At 34.0% G+C, this 20,734-nt stretch overlaps 1 protein-coding gene across 1 annotated transcript in view; it reads left to right on the top strand.

The window, feature by feature from the left end:
• The first annotated feature begins 453 nt into the window (after positions 1-453).
• Positions 454-20,734, top strand: part of LOC149787764 (ADP-ribosylation factor 6) — a 35,380-nt gene continuing 15,099 nt past the window's right edge. The window contains exons 1-2 of the mRNA XM_089973953.1: positions 454-759; positions 9,924-10,034. Coding sequence (XP_089830079.1) covers positions 9,953-10,034 — 82 coding nt within the window. The 5' untranslated portion in view covers positions 454-759; positions 9,924-9,952. The remainder of the gene's footprint in view (positions 760-9,923; positions 10,035-20,734) is intronic.

Here is a 20,734-nt window from a genome sequence, read left to right as displayed (position 1 = left end):
AAAATCTTGATACCAGTTATTTGTCAACAAATCCTTTTAAAAAAAGAACTTTTGGGGCCAAAATTTTAGAAAAAAAGTGAACCTCAATTTCATTTTTACTTAAATTTGTGTGGAAAGAAGCGCTACAAATTTTGAAGTAAGGCAAATGTTATTGAAAAAAAGACACCCATCCCCGAATTCGAATTACTCACTCCGAAGTGGAGGGCGACGCATCTTGTGTAGATCTCTCCATTCATTATATTTTTGTCACACCCCCTTTGCATGCCGTGGTTTGGTTCTCAAATTCTCGTAACCATACGTGACTGTACGAGATTATAATATATTCATACGCTACTTAAAATCATATTTTGTTGCACTTTATTGAAATCAATCTTTTAGTTATATATTTTAATATGAAAAAATAAAATAAAAAACTGAAACAATTATAACATTTATTTTAAACACGATCCTATTAGGACTACTTTGTCCGCCATTTTGCGGAATTAGCCAACGAGCAGGAGAAATGTATTTTCAAATGGCGTGGAATACTGCTTTCGTTAAAATACAGTCATGCCAAATTTCAAACAGATATGATTTTTATTGATTTATAAGAATCATAGTGTTCCTAAAATTTACTCACTGCCAAAGATAAACATTAATAATCGGCGGGATTGTTTGTAAACATAACATTGTAGTAGAAGTAGGTGGGGTACCGCCAGTTCCAATAGTTCACCGCAAGGAAACAGTAGAACTGTATATACCTCAGCTTTCATTTGTCAAGTGAGTATACACGAAATTACTTTCTTCAATGAATGTATGGACAAAATTATCTCGTATAGCAAAAGGTGATTGAGGAAAACCTGTTTTTAACATCTTTGCAGTTTTTTATGGCTTGTATTACTTCATGAAGTTGAACGTGTACTCTTGCATTATAAGGCTGGACAATTATTTCCAGAAAGTACATATACTTGTAAATCGATTTGTAACTTTTATTTGCCTTCGTGCAGAAACTGCTTGCTCAGAGTTTTGAAGCATTGTACAGATGTGTATAGAACTAAAACTACACCTTCAAAAAGTCTACATCTTTCTCAATACCAATCTTGTCTGGGTGTGTTACAAACTGGTTTATCCAATTCATTTCAGCATTTATAGGTTCTTTGCTGTTGGGCATTTCTGCACATGTAAGGTTTCTGTCTCCAGTATTGAAGCAAAACACATACCGAATTTGACCGATTGACAGAAATAAAATAGTGCATTGCTTACTATTTGAAAAGAGGCAACTGTCACCAGAATATTCTGTTCAAAACAACTTCTTGCAAACTTGGAAACTTGGGTTAAGATGCAGAATTTTTTTAAGGGATACATTTCCGACTTTTAAATAATGTATTTTCAAGAAGGTCATAGACTGGGTCTTCATGTTGACATTCAGAATTCACATTTTCATGTGCATTTCAAGTCGAAATGTGGGATATTTTTGTACACTTTATGAATATCACTTTTCTTAATTAAAGTATGTTGGTTCTTTCTTGATACAAAATGAATTTTTGACCCAAAATAACACGTGATCCAGTGTTTACAGAAATGATGTATCATTGCGCAGAATTACACGATGTGCAGAATTGGCTGACATGCTGGTACTTGCAAACCTGATATTCTTGCATGCCATATGTATTTTATAATGTGCTGTTTTTTGTACGCTATAAATATAACATGGATATATTCTGTTCTGCTGTATTCCATTTGAATCTTTTTAAATTGTTTAAAAGTGGTAGTAATCATTTTAATGGTACAAAACTAACAGACCGCTCTGGTGGCCTAGTGGTTAGAGTGTCTGCCTCGGAAGCAGGAGGTTGTGGATTCGAACCCCTGGCAGAGTCATACCAAAGGCTTACAAAAATGGTACTTAAGCTGCCTCGCTATGCGTTCAGCTTTAAGAGGTAAGTGTTAGGACTGGTCAGCCTGGTGTCAGGATAATGTGACTGGGTGGGATATCATGCTGCATGTATTTGGCATGATGCCCCAGTGCTAGACATCACTATAAACTGTAACACTGCAGACATCGTAGCGATATGACTGATTTTTTTTTTTAAAGCTACATTAAAAATACTAATCACACGCACACAAAATTAACTTTGTATTGATATAAAATTAGATGTAATTTTGCTTTAAAAACATGTTTGTGTTTGAATTCATTTAAAAGATTCCCTTTTATTACATTAGATCCATCGCCTATACAAGCAAGTATTGTAACCATCATATATAAATATAGTAAACGTCATATTGGTATTGTATTTGCATTTATTCATTTTAAATTAAATATAAATTGTTCTTTTAAAATTTAACAATAATTTTCTTTAACCAACGTATATTCAGTCCTGATTATTGAATGCTGTGCACCTTAACTGTCGCCAAAAGACATCCACATGAAAATTATTGCTATGGACTTTTACAATGGTTGCCATGTACTAAACTTGGGTCGCAGTAAGAGCACATCAAGAGGAATTGTCACAATTGAGGGTAGTAGTTTTGTTTATCAATATGCCTAGCTTGCAAGACCACTCCGGTGGCCTAGTGGTTAGAGATTCCTACTCGGAAGTAGGAGGTCACTTGGAAGTGGGAGGTCATGGGTTCGAACCCTGGCAGAGTCATACCCCAAGACTTACAGAGATGGTACTAGCAGCTGCTTTGCTAGGTGCTCAGCATTAAGAGGTTAGTGTTATGACTGGTTGGCCTGGTGTCAAGATAATGTGACTGGGTGGGATATCATGCTACATGTCTGTGGCATGATGCCCCAGTGCTATATATCACTATAAACTGCCACACTGCAGACATCGTAGCATTATGAATGAAAAATTGTTAAAATTATGTTTAAAATCCTGATCACACTCACATTTTGACATTACACTGTGCAAAATTCAATCCAGATCGTACTGTATTGTACTTTTAGGTTCATTTCATCCAAAAATGTTTACATACATTGATTTTACTGCATGCACTTCTTATAGCATCTAAGTAATGGACAAATCTAAGTCAAGTGAATACTTGCCACTTAAGGGTATGTAGAATCAAATTCTAAAATATGACACCCATTATTGAAATAGTCCATTATTGAAATAGTATTGGATGCCTCCATGATATATGTGACTTGTACTATAGTACGAGATGTAAAGTTTAATAACTATAGTATTTGCTCACCTTCCCATTTGTTTGTGTGTGTGATTTGGAATTTTAATGTTGCTTTAAAAAAAATTCAGTCATATCGCTACGATGTATGCAGTGTTACAGTTTATAGTGATGTCTAGCAGTGAGGCATCATGTCGCAGACATGTAGCATCATGTCCCACCCAGACACATTATCCTGACACCAGGCTGACCAGTCCTAACACTAACCTCTTAGTCAATTTTTGTATTGTTCAGTTAGTAATATATTGATGCCATCATTTCAGTGCAAATAATAGTGAAACCTCTCTTCATTGAGGATATCTCTAAGTGCCAGTTTAGGAATTCTCTGAAACTCGTTTGTCCACAATGATCAGTATCTGAAGCAAAGCTCTTTATTTTACAGAGTAGTCATTTCATTTGGTTACCTCGCTCACCTTCATCGGATTTAAGATTGGGTAGGTCAATTTAAGGTTCAGAGGTCTCACTAGAAGTTTAAAACTTTGAATCCAGAACTCTATTTTGGTACAAATAGGAGTACCACCACCAAAGTTGCAGTCCCCTCCCATATTGGGCATACCTGAAGAGATGAGAAGAACCATTGGTTGCCATTAAGTTTAATTTTCCAAATTCTTCACACCACTGACTAATAATAATAATAATAATAGTAATAATAATAATTTATTTATAAGAGGGTGACTCATTAGTCAAGGACTATTCTCCCTTGAGGCCCTCTTAAGGAGAGTATGACGATGCACATTATATAAAGATAGCAATAATTACTTTTTTTTTAACATGTTTAGTATTAAAATACTAAATTCCATTATCTATTAGAAACACATACATGCTTATGCTATCTCTTCTTAAATGCTCTAATATTTTCAGCCAATCTTAGATGTAGTGAAAGCTTGTTCCACAGAACTGTACCAGAGGTTTTGAAGCTCTTTTTAAATTGCTCTGTTCTTGGTTTTGGTGCTAGAAGGTTTCCATGTGATATTGATCTCAACTGGTATTGTGTTGAAAAAGGCCTGAATAAGTCCTGAAGATTCTCTGGTGCAGTTACATGTAAACATTTGCATACAAGAACTGCCTTGTGAAAATTTATCTTGTCATATATTGCGAACCATTTGAGTTCTGTAAATAATGCTTTTGAGGGATGATCAATAGATGCATCTAAACTTACATGTGCTGCTCGTTTCCGAAGATTATTGTTGGAAGAATATATAACTTGTAGTATAGATTGCGAGTTTCCATAGGTAAATATTTCTTGATTCAGCTGAGTAGGGCAATTTTTGGGATCACAATGTTTTACAAAGATTATCAATCTGGTCATTCCATAATAAATTATTATCTACAGACACACATACAAGCCTTTCATGTTTGACATTTTCTAATGGATGATTACTTATTGCAAGAGATTGTTCTGGGTTCCCTGACTTGCGTAGCTTTTGTGATGTCCCCAGAATCATAAATTTTGTTTTACCTTTATTAATTACCATCCTGTTTTGTTGTGCCCAGTTTTGGACTCTAACAAGGTCTTAGTTTAATCTCGCTTTAATAACTTCAGTATCAGAACTAGATGTATACAAGGTTTCATTGTCTGCAAACAAATCTGTATTTGTGGATTCATTATTTAATGGTAGATCACTGATATAGATAAGGAAGAGGAGAGGGCCTAACACTGAGCCTTGAGGGACCCCTGAATGAATAGTGCGAGTTTGAGAGTTCATATTGCCAATGCTTACTTGATGAGACCTTTGGTTTAGGTATGATTTAAACCAGTTTAAAGAAGGATTGTCGAACCTGTAACAGTTCTTGTTTGTCCATCAAATTGAAACTGAATTTTGTCAATCCAAGGAAAGGTCTTATTCCAAACACTAAGCCAGGCATCATTAACTTTCTTACACTTGGCTACTATTCCATCCGAACTATCAGTTCTAGCAACTTTAGCACTCTTCTGAATCTCATTACAATCTTCATCAATTTGCTGGTTTAATCCAAAACTACTTATCCAACTTTGCATACGGCATTTTTTCTAAGTCTCCACATGTCTTGGTTTTGAGGTCACATGCACTTCTTATTCGGCTACAATCAGAAAAGAACATGATAATGAAAGCTAAAAATTTTCATTAGATGTACTCATATAATGACAACATGTACATCTCAGGGTCTTTCTGTCTTTGAATTCAGTCATTGTAAATATACATTTTCCCATCACTGAAGTTCAAGTCTTTCAACTTGCCATCCAGCTGTTGCATCATGTTCTTTTGATGTAATCTTATAATGACAATATGCACACTTGGGAATCTTTCAGCCACTGAATTCTGTCATTGTAAATATCAGTACAGCTAAGATGATCATTTGATCAACATATTTTCCCACTCAGCAGTTGGTTGAAGCAGGACTGGCAAGCCCTTGAATTTGCTACCTAACCATTGCTTGCATTTGGAGGACTTCTGCATACTCAATTTTTTTCCACAGATTTTAAAAAATGGCATCCAGATACATGTGATTAATATTTTCAGAGAACCCTAAGTAGTTTAATTATATTACGTACACGATGATATGTATAACTATTTGCCTGATCAGTTGAAATGTATTCACAGTTTATGTGACTGGGGCTGCTAGATCTTACACATGCAAGATTTCTGTCTTTTTACTTTTCTTTTATTCAACCCCTTTATTTGATACAAAAGAAAGTTAATTCAGTGCAACAAGAGAACATTTACTTCCGCAAAAGGCAGATATCAAAACATGGTCAGCACTTAATTAGGTCCTCATAAACACTTGTGAACATAGCTTTAGGTTAGTTTGACGCATTTTACTTACAAATACAACACTGCATTTATGATGATCACACTTCAACCAATCTAGAAGATAGAATTATAACACAAATTTCACTAGATAGAACAAACTTATTTAATTAGTATTTATTAATGAAAGTACTGCCTCCTAGACATGACATTTTTATTATCAAAATTTTGTTGAAAATTGTTATTTATGGTGTACTATAAATGTCATTTGGAAAGAAAATGACTTCTTATTAAAAGTTGATAATTTCATGATGTTGATGAAAATTTCCAGTCACATCTTCCGTTTTCGATGATAAAACAAGCAATGTATCAGAGTTTTATTTACCAATTTTGATCATGATTTTCTTCAAGATCAACAAATGGGGATCAATTTGTCAATTTTTAGGTATTTTCAGGTTTAAAAAGAAAGGTGGGATTCCACACTCAGCCCCATGTCATAAGTGGGTTCACTAGTTATCAGGGACACCGCTCAGGTGACCTAGTGGTTAGAGTGTCCGCTTCAGATGCGGTAGGTCATGGGTTCGATCCCCAGTCGTGTCATACCAAAGACTTGCAAAAATGGTACTAACAGCTGCCTCGCTTGGCGCTTAGCATTAAGAGGTTAGTGTTAGGACTAGTCGGCCTAGTGTCAGGATAACGTGTCTGGGTGGGACATCATGCTACATGTCTGCGACATGATGCCCCAGTGCTAGACATCACTATAAACTGTCACACTGCAGACAACGTGGCGATATGACTGAAACATTGTTAAAGCTATGTTAAAAATCCAAATCACACACAGTTATCAGGGAATGGCGTAGAAGAGCGAACTCAGACATGTAGGTATATATAGACAGATAAAGGGACAGGTAGACAAGCTTTTTGAAATAGCCACATTTTTAAGTAATCCAGAGGGTGAATGAAAGCTATATTGCTAGTAATGATTTATTTATGCTCACTACAGAAGGATTTATAAATACATTTTATCCAATACTTTGCACTTATCATCTAGTCACCTTCAGATCAGTGACATGAATCAAAATACATGAAAATCTTTTGAGAATGATTTGAAAACAGTTTGTTTCATTTAATTGTTTAATAATGAGTAGATATCGAGTCTCGTGTAATTATCACATAAACAACATAAGGTAAACACCACTTGTGGGTGCTATATTTTCATAACATCAACCACTCCTTGAACGAATTGCTCTGTGTAGTTAATTGTTAGAGACAAGTGCCTTTTGTTATAAACACAAACCTGTCAAAGAAGTATCACGAGTTGTATTTTTAGCAATAATCACCTCCTTGCCTTAAAATTAGTGACATGTCAAGACAATCTTTAAAAAGCTGGTTGTTCGGAGTCGGCAACCTGACCAACTGCCTGAAACCAACATAGAACAGGAAAGTTGGTGAATCCATGATACTACAGATATTATGATTACAATGAGAACAGGAAAGTTGGTGAATCCATGATACTACAGATATCATGATTACAGTGTAACTGATAAGTTAAAATATAAATATTCTTTATTTGTCAAGACTTGCTTTAAATAGTAAATATTTTCATTATCACGTCTACGAGAAAACTGACCATGACAATGACTAAAATATGGAACTGACGCGTACAATAAATGAAATAAACTGTAGCCAGGTATGCATAAGAAGAATGCTAAATAAAGGTGATAAATGTATTGTGGTGAGATCGCGGGGTATAAAACTTGCAGATAATAAAGGAATAGGAACTGAACACAACCCTCCGATTGGTAAAATAGCTTGCATAGAGGAGTGAATTTGAGCTTATCCTGGGAGTCGAGCAAGTGGATTTTAAAATCCCTGAATAACATGGACACACCGTTTAAAGTGCATGGGTAGCTCTGTCTTACAAGATATTGGGGGAAATGTGCCAAAATTAGCTATTTTGTTTTGTACAACACATACTTGCAAATTATATTATCATTCATATTGATTATTAGTTTAAGGGGACATTTTCAGTTGTAGTTGAACCCATCATGGATCTTGAAAAGATGATAGGTTTAGAAAAACAAACCATAATACACCTTGAGCTGGTACATGGACTGCTGTATAGTAGGTGAAATGATATGCCTATACAGTACTGTGTGTCATGAGACATGAAATGTGATATATAACAATACAGACATAAACTTAAAGATAGAATTACCATAATAAGGACAAAAAGGATCTTTTCCTGAGCAGAAATACTTACTAACAAATCCCCTGCATTGTACATCCTTCTAGTACAAAAAGTACAACGATGGTTGACGTTAATGAATTCTCAGTTGTAAGATGAGGCAAATATTTATTACTGACCATTGATGATTAATAATAACTTGTATAAGCGTTCTTTTGGTATTGATTCTCCATGATATGTGTCAAAATTATTGTTGAATATTTTCACCCTTATGCTATACTTATGTTGCTTCATATAAGTAAAGCTTTGCTAAATTTTGAGCCATTAAAGTGAAACTCTTTTGATATCTAAAGATTGTTACATGGTATACAAGGAGTTCCTATCTTGCCTTCTGGCAAACAGTGTTAGTTTTTGCATTAAAATGCTTCAGAGTCACCATCTTCTTCGTCAGGGCTTTCAAAATGTCTTCCACATTTGTTGCTGCATTCAACCTAAGATTAAGCCATGCTCTTTTCGAAGAGCCTGTCTTGCCTGCATTAGCAGAAAGTATGTTTCATTGTTGTAAATAAGGTTTAAGTTTTGTGTTTGATTGATTGAAAGTCTCGTATCTTCAGCATCATTTGCTGTGTGAAAATTTAGGATAATGTGTTACCTCAAATGCAGGATTGCATGTTTTCCACAAGTTGTGGGCCGTTATCCACCATCTTGACCCATTTTTTCCTTGAGTGTGCTTCATGAAATATAGTCTGCTATGGATAACCTATCAGATGCTGAAAAATGGCATTGAACCCACATACCCTTGGGTGTAGTTTCTAATTTTAAAACATTACATCTAATTCAGATAATTATACTTATCCCTTAAATATTGTGTGTCCCTCAGAAGTAGGGGAGGGGGGCACAGTGTCACTTGCCCATGGGATCATGGGTGTAACACTACTATTACTTCAGTTCCTGTTTTGTCTACTTTAGCATTATTAAGACTTCCTTAATGATTCAAGATTTTCATTTATTGTCAAACACCAAAAGAAGAATCTTGTTTAACACACAAACAGTACAATTATAATAAAAACATATGAAGAGGAGACTAAAAGGAAATGTGAATCTTGAATAATATATTGCAACATGTACATGACACAATCAACTGAACATTGCTATTTGAGGATGCTTCTACTTTTTTTAATTTTAGATTGCATTTTGAAGGATTCTTTCTGTTTCTTAATACCATGTTCATTTTCACATTGTGTCAGTATCACACTGACACATTGAAAATCAAATTAAGATAACATATTGTGGCACAGTCAACAATAGTGTGATAGTGTAAGTAATTACAGAAATGATCAAATAGGAAATAATTTACTTATTTACCAGAAACACAGCCAGTTAGTAGAGAATCAGTTGGAATCATTAAATTGTATCAAGGTTTATTGCAGATAAGTATATCATCAAATGAAGCTTGTATACATGCCTCAATTAAGTCTTTATGATTTCCTTTAGTAATTTTCTTTCTAGTCAACATGTCCAATTAGTGGGGTTTTCTCTCTGATCGTATAACTCAAAAAATCTGTTTATCTTGTCAAAACAAAAGATCAACATTGCCAACATCAATGACGCTTATTTGACAGTTCCATGAAAGTTAGAACTTCTCATGAGAACATTGCTAACTGATTAGCAGGTCATGCAGGTGCATAAACTTGTACCGTCTGACCAACCAATAAACTACATTTTTGATGTCCATTCATTTAGACTTTTTTGTCCTTTTTTGTTTTTTCTGGTAGTCTGAAATTTGACATGATATGACTATTTTTTAAACCAGTAATTTATATTTCACATTTTTATTTTGATAGACTGAAGAGAAGAAGAAAAGTCCGTCAAGATGGGGAAGATACTATCTAAAATATTTGGCAACAAGGAGATGAGAATATTAATGTTGGGATTAGATGCAGCAGGAAAAACCAGTATCCTTTAAAATTTACTTAATTGCAGTGTTATTGGATCATACATAAAAAGTGCATTGAGGTTAGTTTTGCTCAGGTGCGTATTATCTGCTTGAAGGCTAGAAGACCAAGATGCACCAAGTTGCAGTTTGATCAAAGATCAGTTGCACATGACGTACATCAGCTAAACTTACACCAGTACAGCCTATAGAAAGATTTAATGGACGTATCATTTTATTCTCTAAAATTCAGACATATTTATCACTTTTCAGGGCTGAGCAAATTTTTTTTTAACCACTAGTCCAAGACAAGTGGCTTCAGAAAATTCACTAGTCCCACCTTTCTCTTCACTAGTCCCACCTTACTTTTCACTGGTCCCAAAATGGTAATCACTTGCCGAGATTTGATGAGACGTATGTACTTAATCCATAGAAAGAAAAGAAAAAATATACAACATAATTATTTCTTAAAAGAATTTAATTTTTCAAAAACATGGGTTGTTATATATTTGGCTTCTTCAGGTTCATGTATATATGTTTTAGCTGATGGATTTGAAAATATGTCCATGTATATGTCTGCCACCTGCACCAGCACGAAGCCAGCAGTTGATAGTTGTGCCTGGGTTAAAGTCCTCAAGCTCTGGTCCATTTCCAGAAATGTTCATTAGCATTTGTAAACTCTTCTGGTTTAAGGAATTCTTTAAAAGTTTTATTATACAGATTCAGAGCACTTCAGGATGGTCTGGAAATTTTTACTTTCTGATCTTGAAAAGGTACGGAAAAGGTCTGGAATCTTTAGTTTTTAATTTGTGGCAGGAACCCTGGTTTACAGGTTCCTACTGAACTGACATTGTTTGAATGTGAACATGGCGTTTTGACCATCAACAAATTCAAAATAACGGCATTGAATTGTCTAGGAAAGGAGCAACTTTATCGAGTTTAACATCAACTTTACAACAGACATGAAGTTGTGTTTTGTTGTTGCTTTACGTGAATTTAAATACTCTTGTGGTTCATACTTATTTCCACCATTCACATCCATTACACACAGACAGGGCATTGCGTTGAGACCCAGTCTTCAGTGTACGATGCCAATAGAAATAACATGTATCAGGCTTGGGCAGGAAAGACCTCTGAGCGTATTATGGAATTCAGGGTGTAGTGACAGTTTCGGGTCATAGAAAGCAGTATAAAACTGGGAATATGCATGGACTGTAGGGAGGAGAAAACTCCACTTGCCCAAAGACCATAAGGAAAATTAAAAATCTGAAGTAAACACGTCTTAATTTACAGATCGGATTATGCTGTGTTCAAAATTGGGTCATCTGAAAATTGATAATCAAGTTCAAAATTAGTTTTGTTTCTGACATTTAGTACCTTAATTCTGGTACATATTGATATTTACTTGACAAGTTTCACAAGTCTGGATCGTGGCAATTATTTCTTTTAAACATTTCATTCAGTTTTACTGAGTTTGATAAGCAAAGTGTTTGACAAATCAGAAGAATTTTTTTCTTATAAAATTGCAAATAAGCATTTAGCATTTGTTTTTTGTACATGGAACATTTACTCTTAACAGATGAACATAATCTGTATATCATATTTGTACATTCTGTTACACATCTGTGTACAATAATATCTGTTGTTCATGGTCAGGTAGCAGCAGACACAAATTTGAAGTACAGATGATGTTCATCTGCTAAGAGTAAATGTCCCACATACAAGAAGTAGAGATATTTTAAGGCTGAAATTGTTATAATGTTTTCAGTGGTAGATGAAATTCTGATTTGTGTTTTAGTATCTTAAGTGGATTTAGTATTGTGATATATGGTGTCTTTCTTACCAAGTCAGGTTTATATGTGTCAAATTTAATATATATATATATATATATATATATATATATATATATATATATATATAGGTCTCACTAGGATTTTAAAACTAGGAGTCCCACGATCAAAAGTTTCAGTCCCTTCTTTCCTAAAGAATCAACACAGACGTGAGTGCATCATTTTTAGATGGAGAGGTTTTCATAATGTAATCACTCACTTTAATATAATATAGCTTCATTACAGCAGTCCATTGACAGGATTGCAAATGTATGGTTTATTTATTTGTCTACGTCCTTGTAGTAATTTTAGGCAATGGTTAAATAGTATCAGATTTGCTGTTTTTTTCTTCCATATTTTCGCAAATACTTGTCAAGTCGGAAAACAGCATAGACCTTAAAGTGCATCTCGCGAATTCCTCAACACCAAATTGTCCCATACATTTCTGAACTACATCATTTGCATTTTAAAGTTAAATCTTTAATAAAATAATACCTTGGCTTTGCTTTCAATGATTTGTATTTTTTTCGAAAATATTTGCCCGATGATTTACGAAAACACACAATCTATTATCCCAGACTAGCGAAGTCCGCCATTATTTCCCGTTAGGCCTACTGGTTCACTTACAATTTCAAACTAATTTTATGATGAAATAGTGTACAAGAGGAAGTTAATATATATCCAGATCACCGATTCTGATCTTAAAACACATGTTTGTATGTTTTATCTTTAAAGGATATCATGCAGGAAATTGATAGTTGCTACCTTACTCGGAAAAGTGTTAATGGTCAATCAGCTATTAAAACATGCTTGTGAGTGGGCAAGAGTTTGTTTGTCAATGTAATTGATATCAAAACTAGGCCTAGCTACTGATGTATTGATGAATACATTTTGCTACAACACTAGAACTAACCAGGCTAAGGCGAGGGGCTTTCAAAAAAAGTATGGTCAGTCACTGTACCTCTTAAATAGCTCTTGTTCGTCCATCAGCGTGATACTGAATTTTGTCAATCCAAGTAAGGACTTATTCCAAACACTAAGCTAGGGATTACACACTTTCTTACACTTAGCTACTGTCCTATCAGAACTATCAATTCTAGCAGCTTTAGCACTCTTCTGAATCTCGTTACAATCTGCGTAAGTTTGCCGTTTAACCCCAAAATACTTGTCAAAATTTACAAATGGCATTTTGTCTAAGTCTCAACATGTCTTGATTCTGAGGTCACGTGCACTACTTATTCTAAAACATTCGGAAATGATCACAATAACGAAAGCTAAAGTTGTTTATTTGATGTACTTTTATAAATGACCATACGTACATCTCTGGGTCTTTCTGACTCTGAATTCAATCACTGTAAATATCAGTACATTTTCCCCACCCCTGCCACCAGTCAAAGCCTTTGAACTTGCTGCCCAGCTATTGCATCATGTTCTTTTTGATGTACTCTTGTAATGGCAACATGTATGTATATCAAGGGTTCTTTCAGTCACTGAATTCTGTCATTGTAAATATCAGCACAGCTAATTGATCAACACATTTTCCCACAAAGTAGGTGGCTGAAGCAGGACTGGCAAGTCTGAATTTTGCCACACACCTATTACATGCTTATGGAGGACCCCCGCCTCAGTGATTTTCTGTGTCCCAGATCAAAAAATTAGCGTCCAAATATGCGTATTTAAACGTTTCCGAGATCTGTTTGTGTGTATGTGTATGTGTGTATATATATATATATATATATATATATATATATATATATATATATATATATATATATATATATATAGTACCTATGTATGAAACCCAGTAAATATGCCCATGTATGGTATTCATTTAAGAAAAGCTATTGTTCCAAAATAAGATTTAGTAACATTTATAAAGATTACACTGTTCTGACTGTCATGGGTCCTGAGACTAAGTCTGATGACAAATTTCCACAGTGGAGAGGAACATTAACAAAGCTGCACTCTGCTCCCTGAATAAGAACACATTCGTTAGAAGAAAACTTCTCAGAAAAAGGCAAAGTACCTGATAATAGAAAAAAAAACTCAGAGAAGCTCTTGTGTCCCTTAAAATGTTAATAAGGATAGGATTGGCTGAATTACCCATGAGTGATATAGAACCCTTTGACATGAATGGTTCATAATTCTCCATAATAAAATCAGACTGGGGTTATTAGACCCAACAAATGTATTGCTTTCAATATATGACCATGACCTTGACCTCTTAGAAATAAGAGCATTTGAAATAAGTCTGTCTTGATTCTGTTGCTTATTTTTCAGTTCATAGCAATCATAAATAACATGTCCCTTCTTCTTGCAATAGGTACACGTAGGAAGAGATAACGACTTTTGATCAATCGTATCAGAAACTTGATTTCTAGAAGTTGTGCTAGATTGAAATTTGGAAGGGCTCTTGTTAGGCTGAAATACATTTTAATAGAAGACTGCTGAGTGGAAGACTTACTAACAAAAGAAACTTTATGAGCTAAGGAATACTCGTCAGCAGTATGAGCAGCATTTTCAAAAGTTTTGACCTTATACTCATAAAGAGAAGTCTTAGCATCACTATCGATGCAGTTCTTGAATTCTATAAGTAATACGAGTTGTCCGAGATTTTCATAATCTTTATTTACCTTTTTATATGAGCACCACCTATCAAACTGTCGTACTTTTTCCCATGTACATTCGACATAGGTCTGTTCAGTTGATTTTCTAAAATTCCTAACCCTTGAAGATATATCCCTTAACCACATCATAATCAGCACTCTGCTGTAGTGACAGTAAAATGTAAATATCGCAAGCTTTGCCAGTAAGTACATATTGTAATAATAGTCCAGTGCTCTCTTGGCCATTTCAGAATTTCAGCAATTTTCTCAAAATGAACAAAATATTGATTTACTTTTTCCAGAAAAGGGGGTACTAACTTGATATTTCTTAAAACATCAAAGTGAGGGAGTGTTTTCCACTTTTCAGCTTTAATTCTTTTAATTTAATTTGAAATTCCATTTTTTTCCTTTTCTCTTTGCATTTGTCTTTCCTCTCTTTCTTTCTGCCATTGGCTTTTTTTTCTCTTCACTCTCTTTTTGCATCTTTATCATTTCTACCTGAAAATAAACCTGTCTTAACTCCAATTCCAACTTTTTTAGCTGTGATTCCATTTTCAAAATTTCTAACCACTCCTGGAAACAATTCAAAGCCAACTTCTCTACTTTAGATGATATTGTGAAAAGCTTTTTGATTTCATTCACAAATGTGAAATAATACTTTGCGTTTTAAAAATTCTGAAACTGGGGGAATTTAAATTTCAAAAACAAATTTTTCTGATATATTTTAGCAAAATTTGTATCCGAGCCCCCGCTTTTCTGTTATGAGTCTGTGCTTTTAAAAATAAGTAACAGAAAAGAGTGAAAGACAAACAAGATTTGTAAAATTTAACAAATAATTTATTTCCCTAGAATACAAAGTGAAAATGAGAAAAAACAACTTACGGTATTGCGAATTAAATCCCCAAATAATCCAATAATTACAGAAACAAGTGTTAGTAATTTAAAGTCTACTATTTTAAAGTAGAATAAAATTCAGTAAAAGTCCTGAAAATATCCCAAACTATAGTTGATGACGTGTCTGTGGTAGCTGTTAAAATGTTTTGTTGAATCAGAGAAATATAATTTTAGGTTTGAATTCAGTATAAACTCTAGTGAATGTCTCTATCCTAGAATTTATCAAAACACTTTTGTATTTCCAGAGAAAATAATCACTTAAATTCATTAATTTGAACCAAAAAGAATCCAGCCCAAAACTCCTGGTCACAGCATATAATACAACTTAAAAGTGCTGATGTTAAAGCATGAATGAACAAGTCCTCACAATTACAAGATTATATAGTTCTCTCCTTAACCTCAGGTCACAATTAGCATCTACTAAAAAAAAAAACAACTATTACCTAATGGAAAATAACCTTCTAGAATGATCTAATGAGCCTTGTTAATTAAAAGACAATAACCTGTAGAATTCACTTCGGAAATTCCAAAACCCTGACTCAAATAAACATATTTACTCCCTCTTGTATACCTAAATAATAATCCTGATATTAAGCTCATACACATAGAGAATAATTTAGCTTTGGATTAGTTTTTGACAGAAAATGAAATAATATTTATTTAAAAAGAGTAAATCAGTTGAAGCAGAAATGAGCTCAGTTTTGGATAAGGTCATGTCCACCATGCAATGTTACATTATAATAGCATGTAATGAAATAAAATTATTAAAATAAAACTAACAAACAATTAAATTAAATGTACATAACACTTAAAAAATTTATTCTAATATAACAGACACTGGTGCTGTCAATGTGCAAACATAACACAAAGTACTTCTTTCAGTAGCGCTAGTACAGAAGGGGTATTTTCTCTACGTGATAATGCTAACTGCATATCAACTGATGTGATTTATTTGATAACCTGTAAAAAATGTAGCATGCAGTATGTTGGACAAACGCTTCAACAAGTTTCTAAGAGAATGAATAATCATCACTTTCATATAAAAAAATTTATAGAGATCGTGAGTTTTTCTCTAATATTTCAACACACTTTAACACCAATAATCAATCTCTACTTGAATTTTCTTTCTTGCCAATAGATATTGTGCATGGTGACATGAATAGACTCATAAAAGAAACTTAATGGATTCATAAGTTAAATACTTTGCATCCTAATGGCCTTAATGCCAATGCACTATATAAAATTTTATTTTTTTATAAATTGTTTCTTTTATTGATATATTTTGTATCCTTTATAACAGTATAATTATATGTATGACTGTCTCTATTTTATTATATTATTGTTCTAATATAATATTATTTGTGATATGAAGGCAGAATCATTTCTTATTTGGCCATATCAAGTTTAGACAGAAAAATATGAACACATGAGGTGGAATAACACAAATCAGTACTATCTTCCTACCATATATCCTATCGTCCTTCTCTCCCCCCCATCCCCCCACCGTTACCATATCCACACATAATTGGGGGGTGAGGCCTGAGCAACAGTATACTCTGACCTTTGGGTTAGTGTAATGAGTTATCATAGCTGTCCACATGGCACTATAATGTAATATTTATTAAGAGATGTGTATCATCATTAAAAAAATTCTTTGGTTTGTTGGTGCAGGTGAAATCTTAAGCCTGACAGGCATGAAATGAAACCTGATTTGTTATTCACAATAAATGTAAATATCTATCTAAAATAAATTGATAGAGCAGTGATGCCTGATGTATATTCATGAGCAGTTAATGATTAAGTCCTTGTATCTGATCCCCTGTATCTCAACATGTATTGACAACTACTATGGTTCAACTGTGAAGAAAACAATCCATGCCAACCTTAAACTTTATTTAAAACCTCAGGTTATTTTTAAAGAGATATATAATTTTGTGGTCAGGAGAAAATGTTTATTTAAGAGCTCATAACGGAATATTTGATTTTGTAGGTTACAGGAAATGCTGAAGTTTGTTAGCATTCATGCAGATGCAGATTTTATTGTTATTTAAAAACAACAAATAAATGCCTCAGATTTACTGATGAATGGATGGATGGATGGGAAGTTGTGACAGGTTTGCATGGTTTTACAAAGTACAGTTTTAGAAACTCGTGCAGTTTAAGTCTCAGGTACAGTAATGTCACTGGTCAGATTTTCTGTAGTGGTGTGACATTATGCAGGTTACAGACTTGCCAGGGATATAACCTTAATGTGTCACTGTGCCACAAAAAACTTCAAAATAACCAGAATTAAACTTAAATTTATCTCAAGGCTTCCCTTTTCCTTGCCATTTAATGCAAATGATAAAGTACGCCTTTTGATTTTGATTACCGCCATTTTGAAACTGAATATTACATGTATTCTAAAACATTGGAAATAAGATTCAATCCTAATGCTATAGATGAGTGGCACATGTTAGAGTGAAGTCGGTGTCCTGGAATACATTCAAGCATTCATCATGTAAAGGACTTACTTTTTCTATTAACATCCATGCTTGTGATGAAACATTATAATTGTAATTGTGCTTGAGTCCAGAGTTTGTCATTCGCTTTATAGATTTTATCAAAGTATGTCAGGACATGACTGACAATGCCCTATAAATGTGTAGAATAACTTCCAACAATTAAAGTGGCTGGCATAGTTTTCTATAGTAATCTTTTCCTGTCCAGATGGAGAAAACCTACAGGCATATTTATTACTGTACTTGGTTGTGACCCTAATAATTGCATACTATTAGTGCAATGCTTAATGTAGGTATGCACATGTACTACTTCTGTATCCAAGGATTTTATCACAGATAAATCAGGGATATTCTATTAATACCATATATACTGGCTTACAAGATCAGTCAAACTGCAAACAACAAAGATCCTGATCTGCTATAGCATAATGTGCCTTCAGGTCAGGGTTTCCTATGTTCTAATGATTACTCTTAACAAACTACACAGACCAGATCTGCTAGGGCATTATGTGATGGCAGATTTGGGTCTGTTAAGTTGCATTTGGCCTCAACTTATAAGTGAATATATGTGGTATTTGTCCACATTTGACATATTTGGGAAAAAAATATACCTGGCAGAGACTGAATTTTCTGTATATAAGGTATGTGTATATCCATGTAGTTTTGTTTGTATCAAAGCCAAACTAAAAGAAAATTGCATTGTTCTAGTTATGGTGTGGAAAAAAATAGGGTAGGTAGCCTGGGTCAGCTACTGTGGTGTGTCCTTGGGAAGGCACTTTACTAGAATATTGTTTTGTTCTGCGTTTTTATGAACTTTTTAAGGAAGTTCATGATCATGTCTTAGTTTTCCAATCTAAGTTATAGGTTCAGAAGTGGAAAAAAATGTCTCTTCGTTTTTTTTCTTCTTGCATAATCAAAAGTTATATGGTTGGGTTGTCATAGTAATGGTTTGGTTTAGTTTTGGTGCTTTACAGCACAGCAACACAAGTGGGATATTTAGAGCTTTGGCAAATGGAGTAAAGTTCCTTGTCCAAGGACATACCACAGTAGCTGACCCAGGCTGGTCCAAGGGGAGGAGTCAAAAACGTGCTTTTGCTAACCATTGAGCCATCATAGCTCCCCATAATAATCTTGCTATTTTTCTTTGGCCTAATGGAAGAATACTAAAATTTTAAAATTGCTGTTAAAAAATAATTGTAAATCTTGCAGATTTAAAGATTTAGCCAATTATTCCAAACTCCACCCTGTTACCACTGTTTGTTAGTTTTAAAGAATCTTTAGAATATTTTGGAATACTGCGATACTATTTCATGACTGTATCTGCATCTCTATACTGCTGGGTGGAAATTTATGAAAGTCTATTTTGCACAGTGGCAACCATTTACTAGAGGGGTGTCACCCTTGGCTCAAGGCCTCAGTGTCCCTTCACAGGGTACATGTACACAAATTTAAATTACAAATTCACTTATTTTCTGACCAGACTTCATATCTTCGATCATAGTAAGACCAATCAAATAGGGGTGTTCATCTGTAATAGGAATATGCAGTAGAAAGCATCTTATTTAGCACGGTCATTGATTGTAGCTGGTGTTGTTTTGGGCAACATGTGAATCATTTCTCAGCGCATCTGACTAATAGGATACATGCTATCACAATGGTTAGATGCTTACAGCAATTTATAGTATATAACTTGCCTGAAAGTTTCATTATCAACTGAAAATGTGCCTCAAATACAGTGGTGCAATTTTCAGAAGACACATGCTCGTTTAAGCAAATGCTTTGATAATGAGCACTCTTGATTAGTGCCATCTTGATTGTCACAATTTGTCAATACTTGGTCACTGCGATGTTGAACCTATGATGCGTCAAATATAAATTATTTTTACCATTCCAGAGTCCGTATTTTTTATCAGATTTTTAGCGAACTGGATAAATAGGTCCATATCATCAAAATCTTGTTTGAGTATGATTGAGTGACATTGATGCATATTAATGATGTGATCTTGTTTCCAATTGGCTGAGCTTGTCAGCACTCTAGCATATATGCATATATATATATATATATATATATATATATGATCAAAAACTCAGATCAAAGTTGCTAACAAGTTTTATATTCTCAGTGATGTAATTATGTATATGATTGATTGAGCTTGTTATCACTCTGAACACCAAAGTCCAATTGCTCTACCATAAGATCATATTATCATTGTTACATACAGGTTCTAATAAGTGACATCAGCATGTATTAATGAGATACCTTGCATCTCATAGACTGGGCTGGTTACCTCTGTAGATCTTTCTTATCCAGTTTTCATAAAACTTGGTAATTGGGTTTATATCTTCAAAATCGTGGATGACTTTGATTATGAGCAAGAAAGCATTAATATGAATTAGGCTCAGTAAAAAAAAATGTGTGGTTCTGCTTACATTTTAAAAAAATTATTGTACATTAATTTGGTACAAACATTCATTGTTGTTCTTTGGATGGATTTAAGTGAAGCATAAAATAGAAAATAAGTCTCATTCACATCCTGAAGTTAACTTCGTAGTTACATCACTTTGTTAATTGTTGTCACCTGAAATATTTTTTTCCCAAACCTCCTCTTCCCCCCATTCCCGCCTCCAGATGTAGGGTCCGCAGGAATAAATACTGTAGGTCAACTAACCAGAGCCACATATACATTTTATTTGGTCTGATGCCTTGAGCTTTCGAAAGAATTTTGATTGGGATTTAATTTTAAAAAAGTAAAATGAACGGATATAATGTTTGGCAGTGCTACAGTAATTAATTTACATTTTGTATAAATCTGTGTGGAATGGATCTTGGGACAGGTTGGGGTTTTATAATAATTACAGGGAAGGAGGTATAAGAATGTCTTGCAATATTTG

Source organism: Sinohyriopsis cumingii, chromosome 11 (genome assembly GCF_028554795.1).
Source record: "Sinohyriopsis cumingii isolate HCF-2022 chromosome 11, ASM2855479v2, whole genome shotgun sequence".
In the NCBI taxonomy this organism is placed as follows: domain Eukaryota; kingdom Metazoa; phylum Mollusca; class Bivalvia; order Unionida; family Unionidae; genus Sinohyriopsis; species Sinohyriopsis cumingii.
This window is presented reverse-complemented; position numbering and strand designations above follow the sequence as displayed.